The sequence below is a fragment of the Vipera berus genome, assembly GCF_964194415.1.
Source record: "Vipera berus genome assembly, chromosome: 2".
In the NCBI taxonomy this organism is placed as follows: Eukaryota; Metazoa; Chordata; class Lepidosauria; order Squamata; family Viperidae; genus Vipera; species Vipera berus.
This window is the reverse complement of record NC_138203.1, coordinates 39,413,210-39,439,113: the sequence shown is the minus strand read 5'-3', so window position 1 is coordinate 39,439,113 and position 25,904 is coordinate 39,413,210. Positions and strand designations below refer to the sequence as shown.

At 37.2% G+C, this 25,904-nt stretch overlaps 1 protein-coding gene across 1 annotated transcript in view; it reads left to right on the top strand.

The window, feature by feature from the left end:
* The first annotated feature begins 11,546 nt into the window (after positions 1-11,546).
* The window catches only part of TMEM161B (transmembrane protein 161B), a 46,226-nt gene continuing 31,868 nt past the window's right edge, over positions 11,547-25,904 (top strand). Inside the window, exons 1-2 of the mRNA XM_081319348.1 lie at positions 11,547-11,693; positions 25,164-25,267. Of these exons, the coding sequence (XP_081175474.1) occupies positions 11,691-11,693; positions 25,164-25,267 (107 nt within the window). The 5' untranslated portion in view covers positions 11,547-11,690. The remainder of the gene's footprint in view (positions 11,694-25,163; positions 25,268-25,904) is intronic.

Here is a 25,904-nt window from a genome sequence, read left to right as displayed (position 1 = left end):
ATCTTTTAGTCTGATCCAGCATAACCTTTTCATTTTTTTCTTCAGTATATTTGTATAGGATTGCACTGTCAGTGAATTAACTGGTTGGATTACTTTTAAAAATGTGGATGTTTTTCTGCATTTCAAAATTATTCCAATTCCTGTTGCATTAATATTTAATACATAAATTGATTTTGCAAATTAATCAACAAATATTTAATAAGCCTCATTTGAAGAAATGAGCTTTTAGAGCCTATAAATTTTGAAATTTCAAGAATTATTGGAATACTGTCATAGCATATGTTACAAAACGTTAACTGAAAAATCAAAACCAATTGCTATTATAATCTTAGATACACAGAAATTTTATGCAAAAAAATTCATGGATAAATTAATATTTTGAGACTGATTTGAATTATGATTAATTTGTACTAATCTCCATAACCCAAAGGGCTCTGGATGTCGCTTGAGACAGGTCTAAAAATGGAGAAGAGATGTACTGCTTGAATAATGGTTAAACTTTAGGCCACACGGTTGTTCTGCTAACAATGGTCATCAGCAGTAAGGCCAAGTAGCACCTGTTAGCACCTATTACGAAATATCTTAAAGAAACGATGTACAGTACAGTGCAGTATAGGAAAGCTTAAGGTATTTCTGATAATCCTACTTGCCCATTTAAATGTCCACGAACTATCTTTTCAATCTACATTTCTACATAGCCCTTCTATAGTATTTATGTGTTGAGTAATGTAAGCCAACAGGGCTTAATAAATGGTAATAGGTTTGCCATGCCTCTCTTCCAATTTGAGGTTTCAACTCAAAGCTCATTAAATTAAAATGATAGCTTAAACCACTACTACCACCACCAGAAAATCCCAGTCACATATCCCTGTGGTCTTAGCCCGAGCTATGGTTTATGGTTCTGAAAAGTTGGGTTTAATATATATTTAATACCTGTAAAGGAGTGTTGTGCTGCCAGATGACTTGTATTCAAGGAGGATCTATGTGAAGTAACAATTGCAGAATAAGAAATCACACATTTTGCTATGTGCAGATGTGCCACTTTAAAAGCATACTTAATTGCAAGTGCCAATTCAGTGACCCCATTGGAATCCCACTGGATTACACAATCATTGTTAATATTATACATTCCTGCAGGTAGCCTAACCTCTCAGCCAGTTTAGAAAAGTACTTAAAACCTATGAGATCTCTATTCACCTCTCTAACTACTGAGTTACCTCCAGAATTGTAATCATCAGTACAATAGTAATTTGCCATTAAAAACTTTTTTCTCCCTAATACATCAGTCATTACTGTATTGCACATTTCATCTAATTTTCTTAAAGTCCTAGTTGTTTGAAAATCTTTGTTCAAACAATCGACTTCATTATCTTTTTATTCAAAGTTTTCCTCATTTAAGAGGGCCAATGAACCTAAGGCTGAAAAACTAGATGGGTGGTATTAACTTCATCCTCAAATAATATATTACGCTATCTTCAATTAACCACTAGTTTTGTGTATTCTATATGTTAAATTTTAAAATTATTTTCATTCTCTTATGCATATATTATTTAATAGATCTTTTCTGGAGTCCTAATTCATGGGAATATTCCATAATTCAATTTTTTTCTATCTTCCGTGTATAGTATTACATAGAACTAAACAGATGAGATTATATTTAGAAAGCAACTTAACTGGGTCTATGCCAAAATAAACAAAAATATTAAGATTGTTTTTAAAATCAGTTTATTCAAAAAGTAATAGTTCTGTTAAATGCCACTGAAAACTTAAATCAGCTGCATATATCTATTCTCTCTATATAAATGCTGTGCCTGATATGTAGAGCACAGATACTCAGTGTTTTACCTAAGTTTTACTTTTGACTCAACTTAAGGAACATCAAAGGTAAAGGGACGCGGTGGCTCAGTGGGTTAGGATGCTGAGCCTGTCGATCAGAAGGTTGGCAGTTTGGCGGGTCGAATCCCGAGTGCCGCGTAACAGAGTGAGCGCCTGTTACTCGTCCCAGCTTCTGCCAACCTAGCAGTTCGAAAGCATGTAAAAAATGCAAGTAGAAAAATAGGGACCACTACGGTGGGAAGGTAACAGCATTCCGTGCGCCTGTGGCGTCCAGTCATGCCGGCCACATGACCACGGAGACGTCCTCAGACAAACGCTGGCTCTTCGGCTTTGAAACGGACATGAGCACCGGCCCCTAGTCGGAAACGACTAGCACGCATGTGCGGGGGAACCTTTACCTTTACCTTTAAGGAACATCAGGACATAGTTCAAAGTGCAGAATACTTTTTTTATATTAACCTCACATTCTAAATAAACATCCTGCATGAAAACCTAAGCCATTTCATCACTGATGTAATTGCTGAAGTCAACAAATTTGCAGCAGGCTTGATTTTTCTTTCAGAATTAACAACCTTGTCTTCCCATTATCAGCATGCATCAAGAAATCTTCAAGGTTTCTTCTATTTCAACCAGAGCAAACTATCATTTAAATATGGCTCTCAAAAACAATAAGACAATAATAAGTACAAACAACAAAAATCCTCAACAGTTTTATTCTATGATCACACAACATTACTTTCAGATAATGCTACTGAAGCAATGACAGATTTTTACTATTAGGTATAAACAATACATAATGAGCATCTATGGGACACTGCACAACTCCCATCAGTAAAAGAGCTTCATAATTCACAGGTTGGTTTACCACTTCAGTTTATTTAACTCTGTTATTAGATAGCAATTGTGTCCTCTGCTGGAAGTGGCAAATACATGTTTCCAAGGCAGCAAAAACATAAAGGGATTCCACCTGGGTATTTTCAAAAGGGTTTTGGAAAATATAATACATTATGCATATGTGCAGGTACTCCAGCATTATTGTGGAATCAGAGGCCAGTACAGGTAAAAGTAAAAAACTGAGACTTTATGTTTGAATGACCCCTGAAATCTGGTGCTTTAATTAAGGAGCTAGTTTCACTTTAAAGACTGAGATGGAAAAGTAATATATTTATAACTGATACTCATCCTAGCGTCTGCCCTTCCTCATTCTGATTCAAAGCTTTTTATGCATACATCTGAATATAACAAAGATGATTACAAAAATGAAATACAGGGCTCACATAAAGAAGAATACAGGTTATATGCATAAGGGGTAAAATCGTTTGAAGTTTTTGCAGACCAGGGGAACAAAACAATACATTCCTGGCAATATAGCCTATAAGTTTCTACTTACTACTCAGTTTGTATCTGTGGCATTTTTGTAGAGCTATTGAAGAATATTGCTGTCATGTTAGCTTTTTCGTGACTCTCAAACCATATTGAAATTAATTTGTTCATTGCTTTAATTTTCTTTGAAGTAATGATTGATTTTCAGATTTGATTTTTGACCTTTGGGACTTGCAATGAAATTCTTGTACATAGGCACCTGTTTATACTTGTTTTGCTTACCAAAATCATTATTTTAATTGCCTTATCTCCAGGTATGAAAAAAATACATAATTCACATTTCAATTGGTATCTTCTATAATTCTTTATTTTCTCACAAATGAAAATACATGTTTACAACAAACATATTGTAATTAGTCAGATTCTGATAGTTATAATGACAATAGTGTTACATCATGGGATGTACACTATGAGTATCTTTAAAAGTCATAAAAGGACTTTACTGAATATGAAGAATTGCATAATGAAAATCAGTACAATACAATAACAAAGCTGAGCAACATCGTTGCTAGTTCCATAAAGTAAACAATGATTACAAAATACCGTATATACTGACAAACAAGGAGAAAAGAACACTGACTATATATTTTATCATAAAAACCAAGGTGTTATAATGTAGTCCTAAGGGTTCAATGTACTAAAGATTTCATATTTTATTTATATTGCAATTGCAACTGAATTTATACACTAAACCTCCAACTGTTTTGGCTGATCTGCACTGAACTCACTGGGATCTATTGCTGGAAAAATATCATAGTATCTGCAACTAGTGATATATTTCTTAGAAACAACTATACCGAGCTAAAAATTTTCACACAAAAAAGTTTGAAATAAATTTGAACTTAAATAATAGAAAAAAAGATTAGATTTTTTCAGTTGAAATCTGGCTAATCCCATGATGATAAAACTTGTTTCACAGAAAATACATTGATGAAATATATATAGAATCAAGATCACATGAAGTACAGTATTAATACCACTTTCCAATGCCTTGGTAAGGCCACACTTGGAATACTGCATCCAGTTTTGGTCACCATGATGTAAAAAAGATGTTGAGACTCTAGAAAAAGTACAGAGAAGAGCAACAAAGGTGATTAGGGGACTGGAGGCTAAAACATATAAGAAACGGTTGCTGGAATTTGGTATGTCTAGTTTAATGAAGAGAAAGGCGAGGGATGACATAATAGCAGTGTTCTAATATCTCAGGGGTTGCTACAAAGAAAAGGGAGTCAAGCTATTCTCCAAAGCACCTGAACGCAGGACAAGAAGCAACGGATGGAAACTAGTCAAGGAGAGAAGCAACCTAGAACTAAGGAAAAACTTCTTGACAGTTAGAACAATTAACCAGTGGAACAATCTACCTCCAGAGGTGGTGAATGCTCTAATACTGGAAGTTTTTAAGAAGAGACTGGACAGCCATATGTCTGAAATGGTATAGGGTTTCCTGCCTGAGCAGGGGGTTGGACTAGATGACCTCCAAGGTCCCTTCCAACATTATTATTATTATTAGTCAAATTCTGTGGCTCTTTTATGTGCAATTATATTCCTTCCTAGATGACTAATTTCAGTATATTTTACTAGCAAATTATTAAAAGTGAAATCAGGTATTTTTCTGTAAAAGCATCTAGTTATTTGTTCATAAGTCAAATCTATAACTATAGAATAATACCTGCTCCTCTGAAGTATTAGCTCATAAATGAGTAATTAAGAAAAAGTTGTTTTTAAATTACATGTTACTGCTCACCAATGATGCAGTATATGTTTGAGAACCTTTCAAAAGCATATAGGTCTCACAATTCTCACAAGAGATACAAAGCTTTTTTGAAAGGGGAAAATCCGGAATTTCATGCCGAGAGAGAAGCAAAAAAACAGGAAGAGATAGCAACAGGAGCATCCAAACCAAGGGAAGAAGAAGAAACAGAAAATACAAACATAGAAGGGGCAAAAGCAAGAGAACAAAGAAAAAGTTTTTTTTAAATTACATGTTACTGCTCACCAATGATGCAGTATATGTTTGAGAACCGTTCAAAAGCATATAGGTCTCACAATTCTGGAAAAAAAGTATTTGTTCCCTTTCATATTTTCTGAATCCATGCATATCTTCACGGCTGAGCCACTGAGCCACCCATTCCAAACATAGGTGTGGTTATTTCCACAATGGTTTTATGTCCATTTTTAATTTTAGCAATAGCAATAGAACTTATATTCCACTTCACAGTGCTTTACAGCCCTGTCTAAGCGGTTTACAGATTCAGCATATCGCCCCCAACAATCTGGGTCCTCATTTTACCAACCTTGGAAGGATGAGTCAAACTTGACCCAGTGATAATCGAACTGCCAAACTGCTGACAGTTCTAACTGCAGTCTAATCACTGCGCCACCAGGGCTCATTACTAATTACTGGTATGTTATACAATTTACATCAGATTACACAGGAGAAATGGTTAAATTAGCAGGGGGGAGTTCCACATTCTAAGCATTTTTTTAAACTTGGCAACTTTAAGATGTTTGGATTTCAAATCATAGAGTTCTTTGAAGTCTAAACATCTTAAAAGTTTTTTTATTCTACCATTCAATTGTGTCTGATTTTTGGAAACTGGCTGGAAACGTTCCTGCATATTCTTTGCAAGGTTATTAAGAAGAGATTTGTCATTGCCTCCTTCCTAAGGCTGAGAAAAAGTGACTAGCCCAAGGTCACTCGCCTAGCTTTGTGCCTAACAGAGAACTAGAGCTTATAGTCTTCAGGTTTCTGGCATGATGCCTTAATCAACGCACCAAATGGACTCTCTCTTAAAAGTTACTAAGCTTTTTTTAAACATTGTTCTAGTCCATCATCAGCCACAGAAGTGCAGTGATGATCTAAGACCAGCCATTCAATATCAGAGTTGCTGTGGGGAAAAAAATAAGTATTGTGCTGTGTTTAGATCTAAGTGCATAATAAATTAAATTATATACCATAATAAAACAATGATTGATCTCCCTCAACTTCTGAAAAGAACAGGCAAAAGCATTACCTGTTTCACATTTTATCCTGTGAATCCAAAACAGTGTGATTAGTTAATAATAATTCTTTAGAAATTTTAAAAATTTTAATGATCAAAGAGGGGAAAAAAGAGAGACAAGACACTTAAAACAGGGAAGCTGATGAATTTTTAAAGAACTATTGTAAACTGACACTTTGAAACACAGAGAATATTTAAATTTTAGACATTTTAATTTTTTTAGCAAACAAAGAAAAAAAAGTCATGGAGATGAGACTGACACTATGGCGACTTGCAAAGTGTGCCATATGATTCAGCATGCTCACAGAAGACCCAAACTATGTATGTATCAAATGTAATCTATTTGAATTACTAGAAGAAAAGGTAAAGGTTTAGAGGCAACTATAACCACTCTGAAAATCAATGAGTAAAGCAAGAAATCCCAACCTAAACAAGAAGAGTACAACAAAATAAAATACAGTAGGGAGCAAACAACTTCTAAAAAAATGATGACCCCCCCATATATAAAGAAGAAAACTGATACACCTGAACAAAATAGGGAACAAACAATTTCTGTAAAAAATGAGACTACATATGTACCTAAAGAGCAAGGCCAATGGAAACATGTCACTCTTCAGTATGAATTCCACACTGGAATTCAATATAATGCAAATACAAGCAATAGAATATAATCTAACCAGTGTCCTAAACTTTAAGAGAGATGGTTTTAACAAACTCAGGGAGTCTAAGCAAAATTTCATGGATAAAAATCCTAAAGGGGAAAACAACTAAAGAAGCATGGGAAACACTGAAAAACACAATCATAAAAGCCCAGTCCAACACAATACCACTGAAAAAGAAAAACAAGAAATCCAAGAAGAAACTAGCATGGTTACACAAAAATCTCTCTGATAAACTGAAAGACAAAAAGCATAAGTACAAAAAATGGAAAGAGGGACACATAACTAAGGCAGAAAATCAGCAGATAGCCCGAATCTGCAAAGATGAAGTCAGGAAAGCAAAGGCTCAGAATTAATAAAGACTTGCAACAAAAGTCAAAGATAATTTAAAAAAGTTTCTTTCATTATATAAAAAAGAAAAAAGTCAAGGAAACAGTTGGTGCACTAAAGAGAGAAGATGGCAAGGAAGTAACAGGTAGTCGAGAGAAAGCAGAGCTGCTTAACTTATTCTTTGCATCAATCTTCACACAAAAAAAACTATAGACCAACCTACCAAAAAGATAACTGTAAAAGATGAATTAGATAAAATAAAAAATAAAATAAGTAAGACCTTGATGAATCTGACCTTGATGAATCTAAATTACCAGGACCCGATGGATTACATCCCAGGGTTCTGAAAGAGCTGACAGAAGTTATCTCAGAACCATTGTATCATATCTTTAAAAAATCTTGGAGCACTGGGGAACAGATTGGAAAAGAGCTGATGTGGTTCCCATTTTCAAAAAAAGCGAGAGAAAAAAAAACAGATCCAGGAAACTACAGACCAATCAGCCTGACATCAATACATGGGAAGATCCTGGAAAAAATAATAAAAAACCAAATAAAGTTATAATTAATAGCCAGCATGGGTGAGTTAAAAACAGATCATGCCACACCAATCTTATCTCATTCTTTGAGAAAGTGACTAAATTAGTAGACCAGTGGAATGCTGTGGACACAGTATATTTAGACTTCAGCAAGGCATTTGACAAAGTACACAACTTACTTCGTGGTAAGATATAAAAATGTGGGATAGATGGCATCACCACCAGATGGATCTGTAACTGGCTGACAAACCATATTCAATGAATAGTCCTTAATGGTACTACATCTACATGGAGGGAAGTAAGCAGTGAGGTACCACAAGGCTGTCTTAAGCCCAGTAGTTTTCAATATCTTCATAAATGACTTAAATGAGGGAATAGAAGGGGATCTCATCAAATTTGCAGAAGACACCAAACTGACAGGAGTAGCCAACACCCCAGAAGACAAGCTCAGAATCCAAAAAGATCTTGTCAAACTTGAACAATGGGCCCTACCTAACAAAATGATGTTTAATGTGGAGAAAAGCAGGGTTTTACACGTGAGCAGGAAAAACCAAAGGTACAAGTACAGTTTAGGTGAAACCTGGCTCAAAAACAGTAACTGGGAAAGGAACCTTGGAGTCCTAGGTGGACAATTACTTAAACATGAGTCAACAGTGTGCAGTAGCAGCCAAAAAAGCTAATACAATCCTTGGTTGTATACAGAGGCATAGAATCAAATCATGTGAAGTATTTAGTACCACTTTATAAAGCCTTCATAAGGCCAAATCTGGAATACTGCATCCAGTTTTGGGCACATTACAGAAAGATGTTGAGACTTTGGAAAAAGTGCAAAGAGCAACTAAGATGATTAAAGGTCTGGAGACTAAAACATATGAAGAATGGATTTGGGAATGGCCAGTCTAGAGAAAAGAAGGACTAGGGGGGACATGATAGCAGTATTCCAGTATTTGAGAGGCTGCCACAAGGAAGAGGGGGTCAATTTATTTTCCAAAGCACCAGAAGGCAAGACAAGAAACAACAGATGGAAACTAATCAAGGAGAGAAGCAACCTGGAATTAAGGAGAAACTTCCTAAGTGAGAATAATTAACCAGTGGAACAGCTTTCCTTCAGACGTTGTGGGTACATCATCCCTCAAGGTTTTTAAGAAGAGATTGGACAGCCACTCATCTGAAATGTTATAGGGACTCCTGCTTGAGCAGGGGGCTGGACTAGAAGAACTCCAAGCTCCCTTCCAGATCTATTCTATTCTGATTGAATGTTGAAATCTTTTACCTTTGCAAAGAAACTTCTTTGCTCACCCAAAAGTACAAATCCTCAAGTAATTCAGACAAAGCAAAAAGCCCCTCTCAAATTCATGGATCAAGTTCCTATCAGCTCTACACCAAACACAGGATTTCTGAATTTGGAGGCAACAATGTGAACCCCCCAAATTGGCTTCATCCCATAAGTTAATTTTGTACTGTAATTCCAATCTTGTTTATGTTCAAAAGATCAGAGAAGAAACTGTCAGCAAAATGATCAGGAGGCAAATTAGCTTTATTTATGGTTGGATTCAGAAATGTTAAGCTCTTCTACATGGGGCTGCCCTTGAAGACCACCTGGAGGCTCCAGCTGGTGCAGAATGTGGCTGCGTGGTAGTGATGGGAGCATCCTGATACTCCCATATTACACCCCTCCTGCGTGAGCTGCATTGGTTACCGGCTGTCCTCCGGGTGAGATTTAAGGTGCTGGTACTTACCTTTAAAGCCCTACATGGCTTAGGCCTGGGATATTTGCAGGACTGTCCGCTACCGGGAACGACCTCCCATCGCCCTGTACGCTCACACAGAGAGGGCTTCCTCAGGGTGCCATCGGCTAGACAATGTCAGCTGGCAACCCCCAGGGGGAGGGCCTTCTCTGTGGGAGCGCCAGCCCTATGGAACCAACTTCCCCTTGAGCTCCGGATGGCCCCGGATCTCCGGTCCTTTCGCCGCGGCCTTAAAACATTCCTTTTCCATCAGGCTGACCTGGACTGACGACAGGGATTTTAAAATGTTTTTTAATTTTTAATTTCAATTTTAATTTATTTTATTGGGGCTGTTAATTTAATTCTTTTTAACATTTGTATTGCTGTATTTTATTGTTGTTAGCCACCCTGAGTCCTTCGGGAGATAGGGCGGCATATAAGTCCCAAAAATAAATAAATCTTCAGTGGGTAAAAATTAAATATATAAAATCTATTATTTACTGATAAATTCCACCCTGTGGCTAAACTGCACTATGTTTGATTAGTAAGATTAATAAGAAGCAAATGTAAAAATTATTACACATCAGCCAATGTATGATAGCTCAAATATAGGTAGTTCTTGACATACAACCACAATTGAGCCTAAAATTTATGTTGATAAGTGAGACAGTTGAGTTTTTTATGACCTTTCTTGCCACAATTGTTAAGTGAATCACTGTAGCTGTTAATTTTAACACAGTTGTTAAGTGACTCTAGCTTCCCCATTGACTTTGTTTGTCAAAAGGTTGCAAAAGGCGATTGATTATATGACCCTGGATTACCGCAAGCGCCATGAGTATGAACCAGTTGCCAGGTATCCAAATTTTGATCACATGACCATGGAGATGCTGCAATAGCCGTAAATGTGGAAAATGGTCTTTAGTTACTTATTTCAGTGATGTAACTTCAAGCAGTCGCTAAATGAAAGCGTGGTAAGTCAAGGACTACCTGTACAGCAAAAGCTACTTCGTCAGCATATTCCTAATAACACCACCGCAGATTCCTGCTTTTTCCTTTCTCGGATCAAAAGGGCCACCCGTCTTCTTCCTCCCGATTTCGAAGTTCCCTCTTCCACAGAAGGCCCCTAACCCTAACAGTCCTTAATAACGACGACTATTGAACGAGCGGAGAAGACGGGCTCTCTGAACCCCGTAACGAACCGTCCTCCAACTCGGCAACTCGCGCGAGACTCCTGGACGCCTTAGCACGCCTCCCTCGCGCTCCCACGAGACACGCCAGCCAAAACTTCCGGGTTCACGCCGTTTTACGTTAAGACGGGGCTTGGTTCAAATAAAAGCTTATGCGCCCGCGGGCTTTGAAAGCGACTCACAACCGACCTGTCGTCGTTTTCGTGGGTTCTGACATCTCTGTATTGCGTTTTTGTCATGCCCATTATTGTTTTTACGTGTTTGTTTTTTTTTACAGCTACCCATTAGTCTGCTGTCTGTGACCGATGAACAGTGCTCTAACGCAGCGTTTTCCAACCTTAGGAACTTGAAGATGCGTGGACTTCAACTCCCAGAATTCCCCAGCCAGCTATGCTGGCTGGGGAATTCTGGGAGTTGAAGTCCACGCATCTTCAAGTTCCTAAGGTTGGGAAACGCTGCTCTAACGTACGCGCAGTGAAACCTCAGCGCAACGCGTCCTCATTTCACCCAGTTTGTGTGTTTCCCCCCCCCGTCGGCTACAAAGAGTGACTTTAATGACCTCCAATGTCACGTGACAAAACCCCCCCATCGTTGTGTAGCCGTTCGCGCTTTTAACTTCCAAAAAAGCCGCGAAGGTTCCTAGTTGCGCCTGTTAAAAGCAAGGCTAGGGAATGCGTCTTGACGGACGAATTTCTTTCGCTTTTTCTCTTGGGAATTCTCTGCGAGGCAAGTTCCTCTCTCCCGCGCTGGGCTGAACAAAACCGTTCGGGCCTGCGGCGGAGAGACGAGTCTCTTTCTATTCAGGCGGATTCGGGGACAACCTACGCGGGGTCCTAAGTGGAGCTGGGTCCTGACGTGACCTTTGTAGGCTCGAAAGGCGTGAGCCGGGCAGTAGAAACCGGCGCTGGCGAGGGAATAAATAGGCTCTTGAGCACCGGCAAGATCCCGCTTTGAGGATTTATGAGCTGGGTGTGGGGAGCGCACGTGAGGAGGAGGCGGCGGTGGTGGAGGCGGCGGCCGTTGGGACAGCATGGTGAGTTTGGAGGGGAAGCTGGGGAAGCAGAAGGAAGAGGGAGTTTGGATTGGCTTCATCTAGTTCTGTGCTCGGTTAAAAAAGAGGATAATGCTTACAGAATTCTCGGTTTGTTCACATTAGGGGTATAGGACTCTTTCGGTTGCAAGGTATTTCTGAAATATTTGTAAACAGTGGGGACTCTAATGTTGATAGTTTAAATCAGGGGTCTTCAAACTTGGCCCTTTTATGACTTGTGGACTTCAACTCCCAGAATTCCTCAGCCAGCTTTGCTGGCTGCGGAATTCTGGGAGTTGAAGTCCACAAGTCATAAAAGGGCCAAGTTTGAAGACCCCTGGTTTATATGTTATTGATCACAAACATTTGCATCCTACTTTTCACGGCAGCATACTTTACAAGCAGTACAAGCGGTTGTAAAATAAAAATGCAATATGTATTACATAAAACAAGCTGATGGTCCTTCCCATAGGGCAGCTGGTGATGTTATAATTTACTTCGTAGGGAGGAAAAAGCCCAGCTGAACAGGCTTCCGTGTTTGTTGCTTGCCTTTCTTCCATCTCTTAAGGAATCTTACCCGTGTTTTTCTCTGTTAATAATATGATTGGCCTTGGTAAGTAGGCTGTGGCGTGTTTATACTTGTAAACAACAAAAAGGAATCCAGTGATTAATGATTAGCAGGTGTTATTACTCTATAAGGAATTTTGAATGATTCATTTAATCAGTAATAGTTTTGATGTAAATAATTCAGATCTGAATGTTCAGCAACACAGTTTAACTAGTTAAAACAAATATGAGAAGAGAAGACAAACTTTCTTGTTTAATACTCTAAATATTACTCCTGGTTATTCTTTTTTTCAAAGAAGATAATTCAGTCATTTGCTTGTTCAGTATTGATTAGTCAATATAATCCATTTGCCATAATGAAAGTTAAACCATACAAAAGGTTAAAGAACATAGGCTATATACTGACATTCTGCGGACATTAATGAAAACATGAATTTTTATTTACACAATTGCCCACATGGCCAAGCGCTACTATGATTAGTATTTTAAGTTGCTATGCCATCCAACTTCCAATGACCCTGGCTACCTCATAAAAATATTGAAAATAAGAAAAATTAATACAATAATAGAGAAAAGTAAAGGAATAAAACAGTAACAGTGGGATAGGAACAAAATAGAATGAAACCTCCCTAATCCAAAGAGGTTTTAACAAAGATGTGGTCAACTCTTTGAAACACCACCATCAGGATTTCAGGGAGAAGGAAACTTCATTGGATAGGTCATGGGTTACTACGGTGAAGGCACAGTTCTGGAGTCTCAGTAGATGACATTTGTAAATCAAAGGAACCCAGAGTGTGTCAACCCTGCCATATAGGCTGGGCAGGTACTAGGAGAGTTCCCCTCAACTAACCAGGCCCTATGCACAGCAACATTCCATGCTATTTTAACCTTACATAAGGAGGAAATCTTTGTTGATCAGAGAAGTATTTGATGTTAATTGAAGAACTAACTTAGTAAAGTTCAGTCTTATGAATGTTTATTTGTTTTTCTCCTAACTAAGTCAACTCTCAAACATTAGTTTGGTGTAGTGGTTCAAGCATCAAGCTAAAACTGAGAGACACTGAGTTCTTGTCTTGCCTTAGACACAAATCCAGTTGGGTAATCTTGAGCCAGGCAGTCTCTCTCAGTCCTAGGAAATAAGCAATGGTAAACCACTTCCTAAGAACCTTGGCAAGGGGCTGGTCCAAGCAATTGCCGGGAATAAACACTGAATTGAACCTAACCCCATCCCTCAAAAAAGCAAAAGCTAACTCTAATGAGACATCTGTAATCTACCAAAATCTTGATTTTAGTCTGCCTACCTCTACAGAAGAAAAAACGTTCCCATTATGTTAAATTTTAGATATCATGAAAAGCTAAATAGTTTTCTCATTTTAATACAGAATCTGGTTTGGTTCTTAATTTTTGTATTTTGGATTTTTAATTCCCTGTAAACCGCCCTGAGTCCTCAGGGAATAGGGCGGTATATAAATATAACTAAATAAATAAATAAATAAATAAATCTTTGCAAATGGTAATGTATTTGCATTTAATAGCTATATTAACTTATGAAGTTGCATTGACAGTGATGTTTGGGAATAATTGTCATATATATGTGTGTGTATGTATGTGTGTATATATATGTATGTATGTATGTAGATCTTTGGTCATTCGGGTTTTTTCCCCACGTAGAATTGAAGGTATCAGGGCAACGTTTCGACGAAATCTCATCTGTCATCCTCAGGCTGGTGACTTCAGCTTCATTCTTCTGGGAGAAGTGTGGGGGCTTAGCTGTGTTCTGATTGGGTGGGAGTGTGTTTTGAATGGGGGCTGTGTTCTGATTGGGTGGGGATGTGTTTTGAGTGAACAGCTAAGCCCCCCACCCAATCAGAGCACACCTCCACCCCATCAGAACACAGCCAAGCCGTCACCCACAGAACACACCCCCTCTGGCAGTTTAAAAAAGAAGAAAAAACAGCCACTATCACACACTTCTCCCAGAAGAACGAAGGTGAAGTCACCAGCCTGAGGATGACGGATGAGATTTCGTCGAAACGTTGCCCTGATACCTCCAATTCTACGTGGGAAAAACCCCGAATGACCAAAGATCTACATACAAACACCTGCGAAAACCTCCAAAAATATTTACACACACACACACACACACACACACACACATATATATATATGTATGTATGACTTAATTTTTTTGTGTCATGTATTTTATTTTTATAATGTATACTCCCAACATTATGGAAACTAAGCCTCAAACACAATATTCCAAATTCAAAATATTAAAATTAGATGGGAAGATTAAAATAAACCAGAAGTAAGTTAAAGGGCCATGCTAAGCATATTGTTGGGTAAGGGTGGATAACCTTTGGCCATACTGCCTGACACAAAAGAAACTAGTATTAAAACAGCTGTTGCTTGAGTAGAAGCACAAGCTCTGTATCAAATAAGGGCTGGACACATCATCAGGAAACCACGCCTACCCCATTGCTGGCAATGGGGGAAAATCTCCGATATGTTGCGTGACGTCATGCGATGTCGCGAGTTTGGCATGTCTGGTCTATACTGTATAATATAAATTTTGTGAACTAGAAATAAAGTTCTGTTTTCAAAAATATATTGATATGTCTTAAGGACTTGTTGCATATAGTAGAATTCTTTTAGTTTTTCTGGCCCTTTAGAATATATTGCTACTGATATTAAATCTCAAAAACAGCTTCTCTTGACCCAAGGATCTTTTTCTTCATAAAATAAAAATGGTAAATGTCTACAGAAACTGATTTACAGTCACGTTTCGTGGTTTATATATGTTGGCCAAATATGTTCACTGGCTCTCTCCCTTCCTCCCCCTTTTCCTTTCCCCCCTCCTAATCTTATTTTGTTATTTCATGCCCTTCATATTTAACCTGATCCATCAACCTAGACAAGGTACCTGGCATGATATGGTCCCTTACTGTTGACTTATAGATATTGCTTTAAAATTGTTGTTTCTTATTATCTAACATAAATAGTTGCTTAGGTTAATATGCGGCACAAAAATATGTAATCAGTTTTCATGTCCTTGAAAAAGTACAATTATTTCCTGTAAGAAGTTTAATGATACAACTGTGTTATTTTCCCTTTCTTTTTGTACTACGTCTGATGATGGTTTTTCTCAAAAAAGTATGATTAACAGATTTATTTAATGGTAAAAGCTTTGAAAAAGAGTACAGTTTATTGATAAATCATTGATTCACAACTGTTTTTACAAAATAAGTTCAATAGAATGAATAACAGATTTGGAAGAGACCTTGGAAGTCTTCTAGACCAGAGGTCCCCAACTTTTGGGCACCAGGAACCAGTTCCGTGGAGAGATGTTTTTCCGCGGACCAGAGGGTACATGGTTTTGTGTGCTGCCTGCATCTCACGGATGGGGCTTTGCTTGTTTGTGCAGACCGGTTGCTGGCATGCCATGGACCGGTACTGGTCCACAGACTGGGGTTTGGGGATCCCTGTTCTAGACCAATCCCCTGCTCAAGCAGGAGTCTATACCATTTCAGTTGTCCAAAAAAAAAAACCTCCAGTGATGGAATACCCATAATTTCTGAAGGCAAGCTGTTCCACTGATTAATTTTTCTAACTTTAAGGAAATTTCTCCTTATTTCTAGATTGGTTCTTTCCATTAGTTTTCATCCATTGTTTCTTGTTCTGCCCCCGGGTGTTTGGAGTGTAGCTTGACCCCCTCTTCTTTGTATCAGCCCCTTAGATATTGTAACACTGTTATCATGTCACCCCTTGTCCTTCTTTCCATTAAACTAGACATATCCAAATCTGCAATCGTTCTTAATGTGTTTAGCCTCCAGTCCCCTAATCCTTGATGCACTCTTTCTAGAATTTCAACATCTTTTTTATATTATGGTGACCAAAACTGGATGCAATATTTCAAATGTCTCACGAAGGCATTATAAAGAATATTCTTTCCTCATTCGAAATAGAGATTAATAGCAGCAAGGAGTGCTTTTTATTATACAAATATTTAAATTAGAAGAATATCAAAAAGCAAAAAAATATACATCAATATCATATACAGCGTAAATTGAAAAAACTTCAACTTTTACTGTTGTGTAGTTAAGTCGGAACTTTATGTGATAGCTGTCTGCTTCATGATCCTACATAATCCTCTTTATAAAACAGTGAAACGGTTTATTTGCTATCACATTCCTGTTTGTATAGTAAGAGTTTTGGACTAGCACTGGGAAAATCACAGTTCAAGTACTTCCTTAAACCATGGAAGCTTGCTGGGTGATTCTCATTCCTACTTTAAAAGAGTGTGTGTGCTAAGGAAATATATCTACTATGCTTTGATTTCTTGAATGAAAGGTGGGGTATAAATCCATCAAAAGTGATTTGAATATTATATTGCTCATGTTTGATATAGCTTAAGATTCTCTAATTGAAACATTCCAGTGGATAGCTAGAGTATCTTTGGTCAGGTTTCAGGGGATAATTTTTAGTTAAATCTAATGATGTGTACAATCTTCCTTGAGAAAGTTAACAGACCACTGTTGTAATAATTTTTGATATATAACAGTTAATTACAACTCCTTAATACATCTTATGAGAGTGGGGTATTTTTTGCTACCTTGAAAATTATCACTATTTAAAAAAATCTCTGTAGACTCTATTATAAGAATTATTGACGAGTTGCAAATTTTATTTATCAAAGAGGAAGACAACTCTGAATTTAAAAGTTGCCTTATTAATGGCATATTGGCATATAAAATAAATAAATAAATGTCTCCCCATTCCCTTGAAAGTTATGATTAAGAGAAACAACAATTATTAATTTATGTCCACTGCCGTAACTCAGTGGATCTCTTTTAAAGCTGAGTTATTTCAATGGAAAAAATCAATTTTCCTTTTAGATAGACTAGCTAAGATAATCTTAACACAGTGGGTAAGCAGCTTGAGAATTTCTTTGATGAAATAGATTTTGTAGGGCAATTTCAGTTGGATTCAGATCTAGACTTGCTCAATATAATGATCTCCCTTATCAAGAATTAATATAATTCTATTGATTCTCCTCAATCTTTTCACAGCATCACCACTGAGCATAGTAACATGTAGAATCATTTGAATGAAAAGACTTGGGAGCCATAATTTGAGTTTATTAATTGGCTGAAGTTTGCATAGGAAGGGAAAATTCAGTATGTTTTTGAGAGGAGTGTATTCTCCCTGAAATGGTTAGATTTATAGATTTTCAGTGGTCTTCAACTTAACAACTGTAATGGAGCTTGTCCATCACGGTGATAAGTCATGATGGTCATAAACTGGGCTAGTCATATGATCAACCCAATTTTACACCCTATTTTGTGGTCATTAGGCAAACATGGTGATCATAAAGTGAATGCAATAATCGTTAAGCAAAGCAATAGTTACTTGTAGGCGTGATTGTGCTGAAAACGAAGTAAATGCTGGTTTTCAACAAAACTGTGGTAAAACATGATCACATGGCCATGGGACACTGCAAACGGCCATAAATGTGGCCCAGTTGCCAAATGTCCGAGCTAAGCAACTGGTCGTAAGTTGAGAGCTATCTATAGGTCACTTGATAGCACAGAGGTAGTCTGATAATGGTAGTTTTGAAGATAGTTCAGAAGCTGCAATTAATTTAAAGCACATCCATTATTTTCGAACTGAGTAAATATTTTCCTAGGGTTTGAAATATTTGGAATGGTTATAAGATCAATTCTGAATGCATTTCCAAAACTAACAACAAAGCAAACCTTCACAAGTTTTGGGACTCATAATTTTAAAGTTGTTCTCTTACATCAACAATTTGTGTACTAATATATTTATCAGAGGACTTGTCAGAATGCTGTCAATTTCAAAGATTAAACTATGTGACTTCAATTTTTTAAAAAACTAATATTCTAGATTCTGCCTTCACTTCCTTGTTAACCACTTTATTATTTTTGATAATAATTTATTTATTTATTGTTTTGGATTTGTAAGTAGTGTTTAAAATGTATTATTATTTCTAAATACAGGTAGTCTTTGACTTACTACCATTCGTTTAGTGACTGTTCAGAGTTACAACAACATGGAAAAAAGTGACATGACCGTTTTTCATATCTATGACCATTGCAGCATCTCCATGATCAAAATTTGAGTGCTTGGTAACTGGCATGTATTTATGATGGTTGCAGTGTCCCGGAGTCATATGATCACCTTTTGTAACTTTCTGACAGCAAAGCCAATGGGGAAGCCAGATTCACTTAACCATGTTACTAACTTAATTGCAGGGATTCACTTAACAACTGTAGCAAGAAAAGTTGTAAAAATGGGACAAAACTCCCTTAAGAACTATCTTGCTTAGCAGCAGAAATTTTGGACTCAATTGTAGTTGTAAGTCGAGAGGTATCTGTATAACGATTCTCAATAAGATATGTCCATCTCGGTTTCTGATCCTTCAATGGCCCCAGTGCCATAGCTTGGATAGGAGGAGGCCTTTATCTATAATAACATATTACCTGTGACTGAGGACTGTGCTGCTTAGATAGTTTATGTGTTGCTTGTTACATTGGGCCACAGAGAAAAAAATGGTATTCAGCAGGACTCCACAGCATTCATAGTGACCATAAGTTGTTCTAACTAATCTTGGGACCTAATACATGAAGGCAGGCACATGTTAGACATTGTCTCTCTCAAATCAGATATCTAGATACAAAGGGCAGTTCCACAAACCCTTTGCTATGGTCAGATCATTTCTTGGTCCTGGTGAGATTCATTACCTTTTGGGATCCCCCAGAGAAAATGGGCTGATTAAGGTGACACATGCGTGGACATCTTATGGACCTTGATGGTTTATGTTGGGGCCTTGAAAGTTATCCCAGTAATTTTATGGGTGCACCTGGCCACTTGACTGGCCACTATCAAGTAGCCTTTCCCTTTTGGTCAGAGTGGTCCCTGGTTTTTCAAAGATCTGAGAGAGAAGTAGTGGAAGAAAAGTTGCCTGTAATGCCAATTGCTTTAAAGGCTGGCCAATTCTCTGTGGGAGAAGGGTCAGCAAGTAGATTTCCCTATGTAGCCTCTCTGACTATTAGCAAAATGCTGTGACAAAGTCTTGACTTTCTATGGATGGAGTCAATTGTGGTGACTGGGATTACAACTGATTGTGTTGCCTGAGACTGCTTCTGATCTGTGAACTCTAATGAAACGGATAGGACACTCTGTTGTTGTCTCTGACCATTGTAAAACCTGATCTCTGTCTCCTGTGGCTGTTTAATAGCTCTGGGGGGGAACTATTATAGATTGATCTAGGATGTGGTCAACGTCTCATTGAAAGACAGGATGATGCCAGCTGTTTTGAAAGAGGCTGTGATATGCCTTCTCATTAAAATACTCTCCTTGGATCCCACTAGGTTTGATAGCTATTGTCCACAACATCTATTTTTAGGGAAGGTTAGTGCCATTGTAGTTTTCTTATGGGGTGGTCAGTTTGTATAGCTATTTCTGCACTGGTGTTTGATGTTAAAATCTAAATTAGCAGCCTAGGGGATTCCATCCTGTTCCAGCCATATTTTCTGAGAAGAACCTCTGATTTAAAAGCCTGATGTAAAAAAGCAAAAAGGAAACCAAAATGCAGAGCAGGATAGAAAATTCTGGTCGGCAGTTGCCATAATTTCCTGCTCCAGAATTTATCATGGAAGCATTCTTGCTATAGTAAATTTAAAAACAGAAGCTATAAAACCTTGTAGAGAATACATCCTCACATCTAATTTATGGTCATAATCAGTTTTGTGAAGAAAAGTCTAAATTAAACTGTAGGATTTTTTTTATAAAGAGCTTGAATATAGATAATCAAATCCACTGTATCAGTGGAGAGTTATAAATGATGAAACATACAGACACACTTCCCCCTTTTTGTTTAGGAGTATCCTTTTGGATCAAACCCCAAGCCAGTCTAGTCCAGCAGTCTGTTCTCACAGTGGTCGATCAACCCTACAAAGAAGCTCGCTAGTTTCCCAACAGACTGTCTTCTGAGGCAGTCACACTGCCATCAAGGCTATTAGCTTTATGATGTGTATGTATTGTAGCATTACAATACTGCAAGTATATATAAAAAGCGAAGCTTGTGTTGCAGTATCATTATATGTTTTATTATTTTGAAGAAAACTCCAGATTCTGTTAATTTCTCTGATTACCTAATTAGGAAAAATAGAAGGAAATAAAATATGAATATGAATAAGTGTTATGCTTCACATACTATGACAACAGACAATACTTATTTTTGCTACAAGCTATACAGGGCAAAAATGAACTTTTCTTACCATAGTTTGATGATGAGATAAGAATAGATTTGTATTACCAACACAGTGCCCCAGTGTATACAGGGACAGGAAACTTTTCAATAGCTAAGGGTGCTTAACATTTGTCAAGTTTATTTTAGGGTCTACACGGCAGTATTAATATGATTCATAATATACAACTCACTGCCAAGGCTATTTCCCTATAATAAGCTTTAGGTTGTAAATAAAAATGTGAATATTCTTTTGTTTTTTACTTACACACAACCCATTGTAGTTGCTGAATCATAAAATATCATGGCTGAGTTAATATCTAAAACTAATATCTAATTGTTTCACTTAGACATGATGTGTGAACCAAGGCACTGTTCTTTGAAAAAACATAGAAATGAAGGTTACACTGTCTGATGGCACTATTAATGTTAGCTCTTTTGTTAGCTGATTTTCAAGTGTAATATTTTATAAGATGAGAGATAAAACTATTAAAAAGAAAAGGATATAAATGTAACATCAGAAATTAAAATTATAAAAAACAATGTTAACATTTAACTTCCCAGTATATGACATTCAAAAATTAATTATAGTGGTAAATAGCTGAACTAGAATTCATGAAGAAACTCAGCTTATATACTGTATACGTTACATAGCTAACCAATGCAGAAATGTCTGTTACCGTGTTTGCCCAAAAGTAAGACCAACTCCGAAAATAAGCCCTTGCTTGATTTTTGGGGGTGGGCCTAATATAAGTCCTATCCCAAAAATAAGCGAGGTGAGGCGCATGGCTAAAAATCAATCTGGGGTGGGGGAGTGGAACTTACAATTGCAGCCAGGTCCCCCTGGATCGACACTTGCCTCGCCAGCCCACTTCTGCGGCCAAAGGAGCAGCTTCAATCTGCGGTTTTCTGCAAAATGCAGGCCAGAGCTCCATTCTCAGTTGCAGAATGAAGCTGCAGCAGAAAAAGTGTGAGTTGGCTGGGTGGGGCTGTCGGTGTCGCTGCTGTGAGGTGAGTAAAACAGTCACCCCCTGAAAATAAGACCTGGTGCCTCTTTTGGAGGAAACCCCCCCCCACATAAGACCGGGTCTTATTTTGGGGGAAACACGATAATTCACTCATCTGTTTTATAAATAGTCAATATTAAATTATCACTGGATATTCTTTATACATTTAAATTCATCTTGATCACTGCTTATTATTTCACACCAACCTTGGGCATATGTGTAATTGAAGCTCAAAAGAATGCCTCCTACGTCTGATTAACAGGCTATAGCCTACAAAATCTTCCACTATACCATAATACTTTTGTCACTTTAAGTTTCCATTAAGATTTCTTGTTTCTAAAATAGATAATCACTGACTAACTTGAATTGTGGTTTTTTTTGAGTCCGTTGAAGGGTAAAATTCTCCTGGTTTAACACTTCCGTACAAGGCAGATCATATCTAGAATTCTTAACCAGGGTCAGGAACAGCTATTTTATCATTAATGATATTCCCTTTTTAATAGCAATGTATGTTTCCCATAAATAATATAGTATAGATAGGACTCTGTCTTCTTTTGAACTCAGGAGGCACTGACTTAGAACAGACATAGTCATTTGTACAGTCTAGTGATAGGTACATGGTGGTCAGATATTGATCTTACAGGATATGATGGAAACAGTTTGATTGCATGAAATAGGCTTAGAGAAGGAAAATAGGAATAAGAGGTATTTTGCAGCTAAACTTCTATTTTGTCCTGTGGGTAAACAATTGAAAAGCAATTACACTAACATATTACTCTGCCTTCGTAACGTGAAGTATATTAGAAAACGTTATTTTTAATTACAACTCTATATGTATTGTGAGAACATTTTTAAACGGATAGTATTATTGTGATGATTGGGTATGAGACTTGTCCCTCAAAGCAGAGCAGAGCAGATTTCAGAGGGGAAAAGGAAAATGAGGAAAGACAGATTTGAGAGATATGGGTAGAAGGAGAGACCTAAGGAAGCTTGGAATCCTGACCTAAGGAAAAAACATATCTTTCAGAATGACAAATTTATGTATATATTTTAACTGTCAGGGAAGGGAAGCATTTACAGTCTTTAGATACATTTTAATATCAAAACCATTTACAACAATTTCAATGTACTTTGTTGTTGTTGTTAGCTGCGAAGTCGTGTCCGACTCAACGCGACCCTATGGACAACGTTCCTCCAGGCCTTCCTGTCCTCTACCATCTTCTGGAGCCCATTTAAGCTCACGCCTACTGCTTCAGTGACTCCATCCAGCCACCTCATTCTCTGTCGTCCCCTTCTTCTCTTGCCCTCAATCTTTCCCAGCATTAGGCTCTTCTCCAGTGATCAATGTACTTAGTGAAAGTTAATTTGATTCCATGTTAAAGTGTGCTTCTGATCTATCCCAGTTTCATATTATATTACTGTGATAACTAAAAGTGGTGTGTGGCAATATGTACCAGAGATGCTCACATTCTTCTTAACTTTTAATGGAAATCGTTGGGTGGAATCCTACTGGCACAGAAAATAGGAAGTGGGAATTCAGTACTGTTCTGTCACCAGTATTCAGTCTAAAATATTTCTTACAAAGAGTGCTTTGATCTGAAGATACTAAGGGGAGACCATATGGGTTATTAAGTGAGGACCTCATGTAACTGCAACTTCTAATTTCCTGCTAGCTTGCCCATAAACCTTACTTTTGGGAAGCTAGCAGGAATATTGAAAATCACAGTCATATGATTGTCGGGAATGCTGTGACAGCCAGAACTTTGAGGATCAGTCATGAGTCCCTCTTGTTCTGTGCCATTGTAACTTTGAATGGTTGCTGAATGAATGGATATAATCTGAGGACTATCTGTACTTTGCAAACAGAGTAGGCACAAGTTACTGTATATTGACAGGAATAACAAGAGACACCTTGCAATGCTGGAAGTAAGGAACAGACTTAGAGAATGGCTTGAGTTACCTACCAGATGTTTTGCAATTTTAAATAATCATAATTGTTTTTCTTAATGTGCACTGAAATAGAATGATTTACATAATTTATATAATTTGCCATATATGTGTTTGTGTGTGTATGTATGTATTAACAGATTTGTACTTGATATATTTGGTATTTGGAGTTTAGTATCCCAGTTCTTAGCCTTTCAGTTTTCTGCCATCTGAACTTCAATTTATTTAGTCTTATGCTTAAATTTATATTTCACTGCTTTTAATTTTTTTTGTTCTTATTGTAATGGTTGAGTTAGCACCTCTTTATTTGAATCTCTTTGTCTTACTCTGAACTGGTAGTTTTATAAACCAAATGAAGCACTGGAAGGCTACTTTAAGATCCAGCTACTAAGATGCAGAGGGAATGGGAAATAGATTTTAAAGTAAGACTCAGAATGAATTTAATCACTGATATCTATGGAACATCTAAGCAATATTATCTGTGTCTGTGATTTCTGATTAAAAAGGTTATATACTGACTCTAATTTTGTTCACTAAGTTTAAAAAATTTAATGTGAAACATTTGCATTTGTTTTTTGTTTTCAAATTCATATGCCATTTTATCTGTCACATACATTTTCCAACAGCCCTTAGATAGAAAGATTTCTCATTTTTATGATGGAACTGGCCATGCACGTTTCAACTTCAAAAACCATAACTACAGCATATCACATATGACAGTAGAAAATTATAGACATGCTACTTCATTTTATCCAATAAAATGTTAGGCTTTTGAACGGGAAATAATTTTTATAAACTTTATGCATAATTGACTTGCGAGGCCGGTGTGTTGTGCAATTAGTTCACATGGTGTAATAAGATGGAGGGTTTGTGTCACTGTAAGCTGGGGGGTGGGGGCACGAAGGGAGGCTCAGCCAATCTCAATCTCAAGAAGAGCCTTGGTGGAGCAGTGGGCTAATGCCTCCTTAAGTAACACCAGCTGCCTGCAATTAGTGCAGGTTTGAGTCCCACCAGGCTCAAGGTTGACTCAGCCTTCCATCCTTCCGAGGTAGGTAAAATGAGGACCCAGATTGTTGGGGGCAATAAGCTGACTTTGTAATAATGCCGCTTGGGTGGGGCCGAAAGCCCTAATAAGCAGGCATATACATAGAATGAAGGCTATTGCTAAGCACATTGATTTGTGATTTAGATTGTAAGCCACCCTGAGTCTTTGGAGAAGTGCGGGATATAAATAGGATTAAAAAAAATGTATACATGGTTGTACTTTGACAATAAAGGTTCATTCATTCATAAAATAATGTATGTTTCACTATTGTCTCATTGGTTATACAAAGAAAGTTTTTCAAGTGGAATAAGCATGAATTTGAGAATTAATGGAAAGTACAGTTATTGAATGCATTGTTGATTTTATCCTTTTGCTTAAAAATGTACTCAATTTGGTACTTTACAGATGTAATAGATTATAAGGTTTGTTGTCCAACGTATTTGGGAAGTGTCAGAGCCAAGAGAGCTGTTATAAAGCCACATTTTAAAATGTCATTGTTTTAGCTTAAAGCTAATAATAATTAGAACTAATAATAATTCAGTTATAAGAAAATGATGCTATTTAAAGATTGGTTTTAGAGTAGCTGTGAAATAAAGTTTGTTCATGTTAACATGCATTGGTTTATTCTTCTACAGGGGGTGATAGGTGTGCAGCTGGTGGTTACCATGGTGATGACTAGCATTATACAGAAGATCATACCTCACTACTCTCTTGCCCGGTGGCTTCTTTGCAGTGGAAGGTAAGATAAGAAACCAGAATTAAACATCTGATAAAGTGGGTTCTTGTCCATGAAAGCTGATCCTGCAGTAAATTTGCTGCATCTGTAAGATGCCATTGGATATTTTGCTGGCTTATTCCATTGTGTACCAAGTTTGTCTGGAAATTGATTATAATTATAATGCGTCTGGATATGTTGATTCTAAAAATAATCATGTTAAATCTTTTCCAGTCTTATGTAAAAATGTGCATTATGCTGTAGCTTAGCATCTTCTTGAGAAATAAGTGCTATATACTTTATTGTTCTATTACATATGCTGTCCATGGATAGACACTTCTATCTCACCTTGCTTAATAATATGACCATATATTTTCTGCATAATTGTCTCAATAATTAAAATATGCCTCCTGTAAGAGGAAAATCAGATTTGAAATTTAAAACAAGAGGATGGCTTACTTAAAGACAATAGTCATTAGTGACAGTTATAGTACTTGTGACAAATTACTTAATAAATTACTTGCTAAAAACAATTAGGAAACACATTTGGGCTATCCCCAGGCTCCCTAAATCCTTTAGAATTACTTGTGAATTTCCATTTGAAATATTCTACCTTTTGTGATTTTCTTGCTAAAAAACTAGAATAATGGGTGATCTTCAG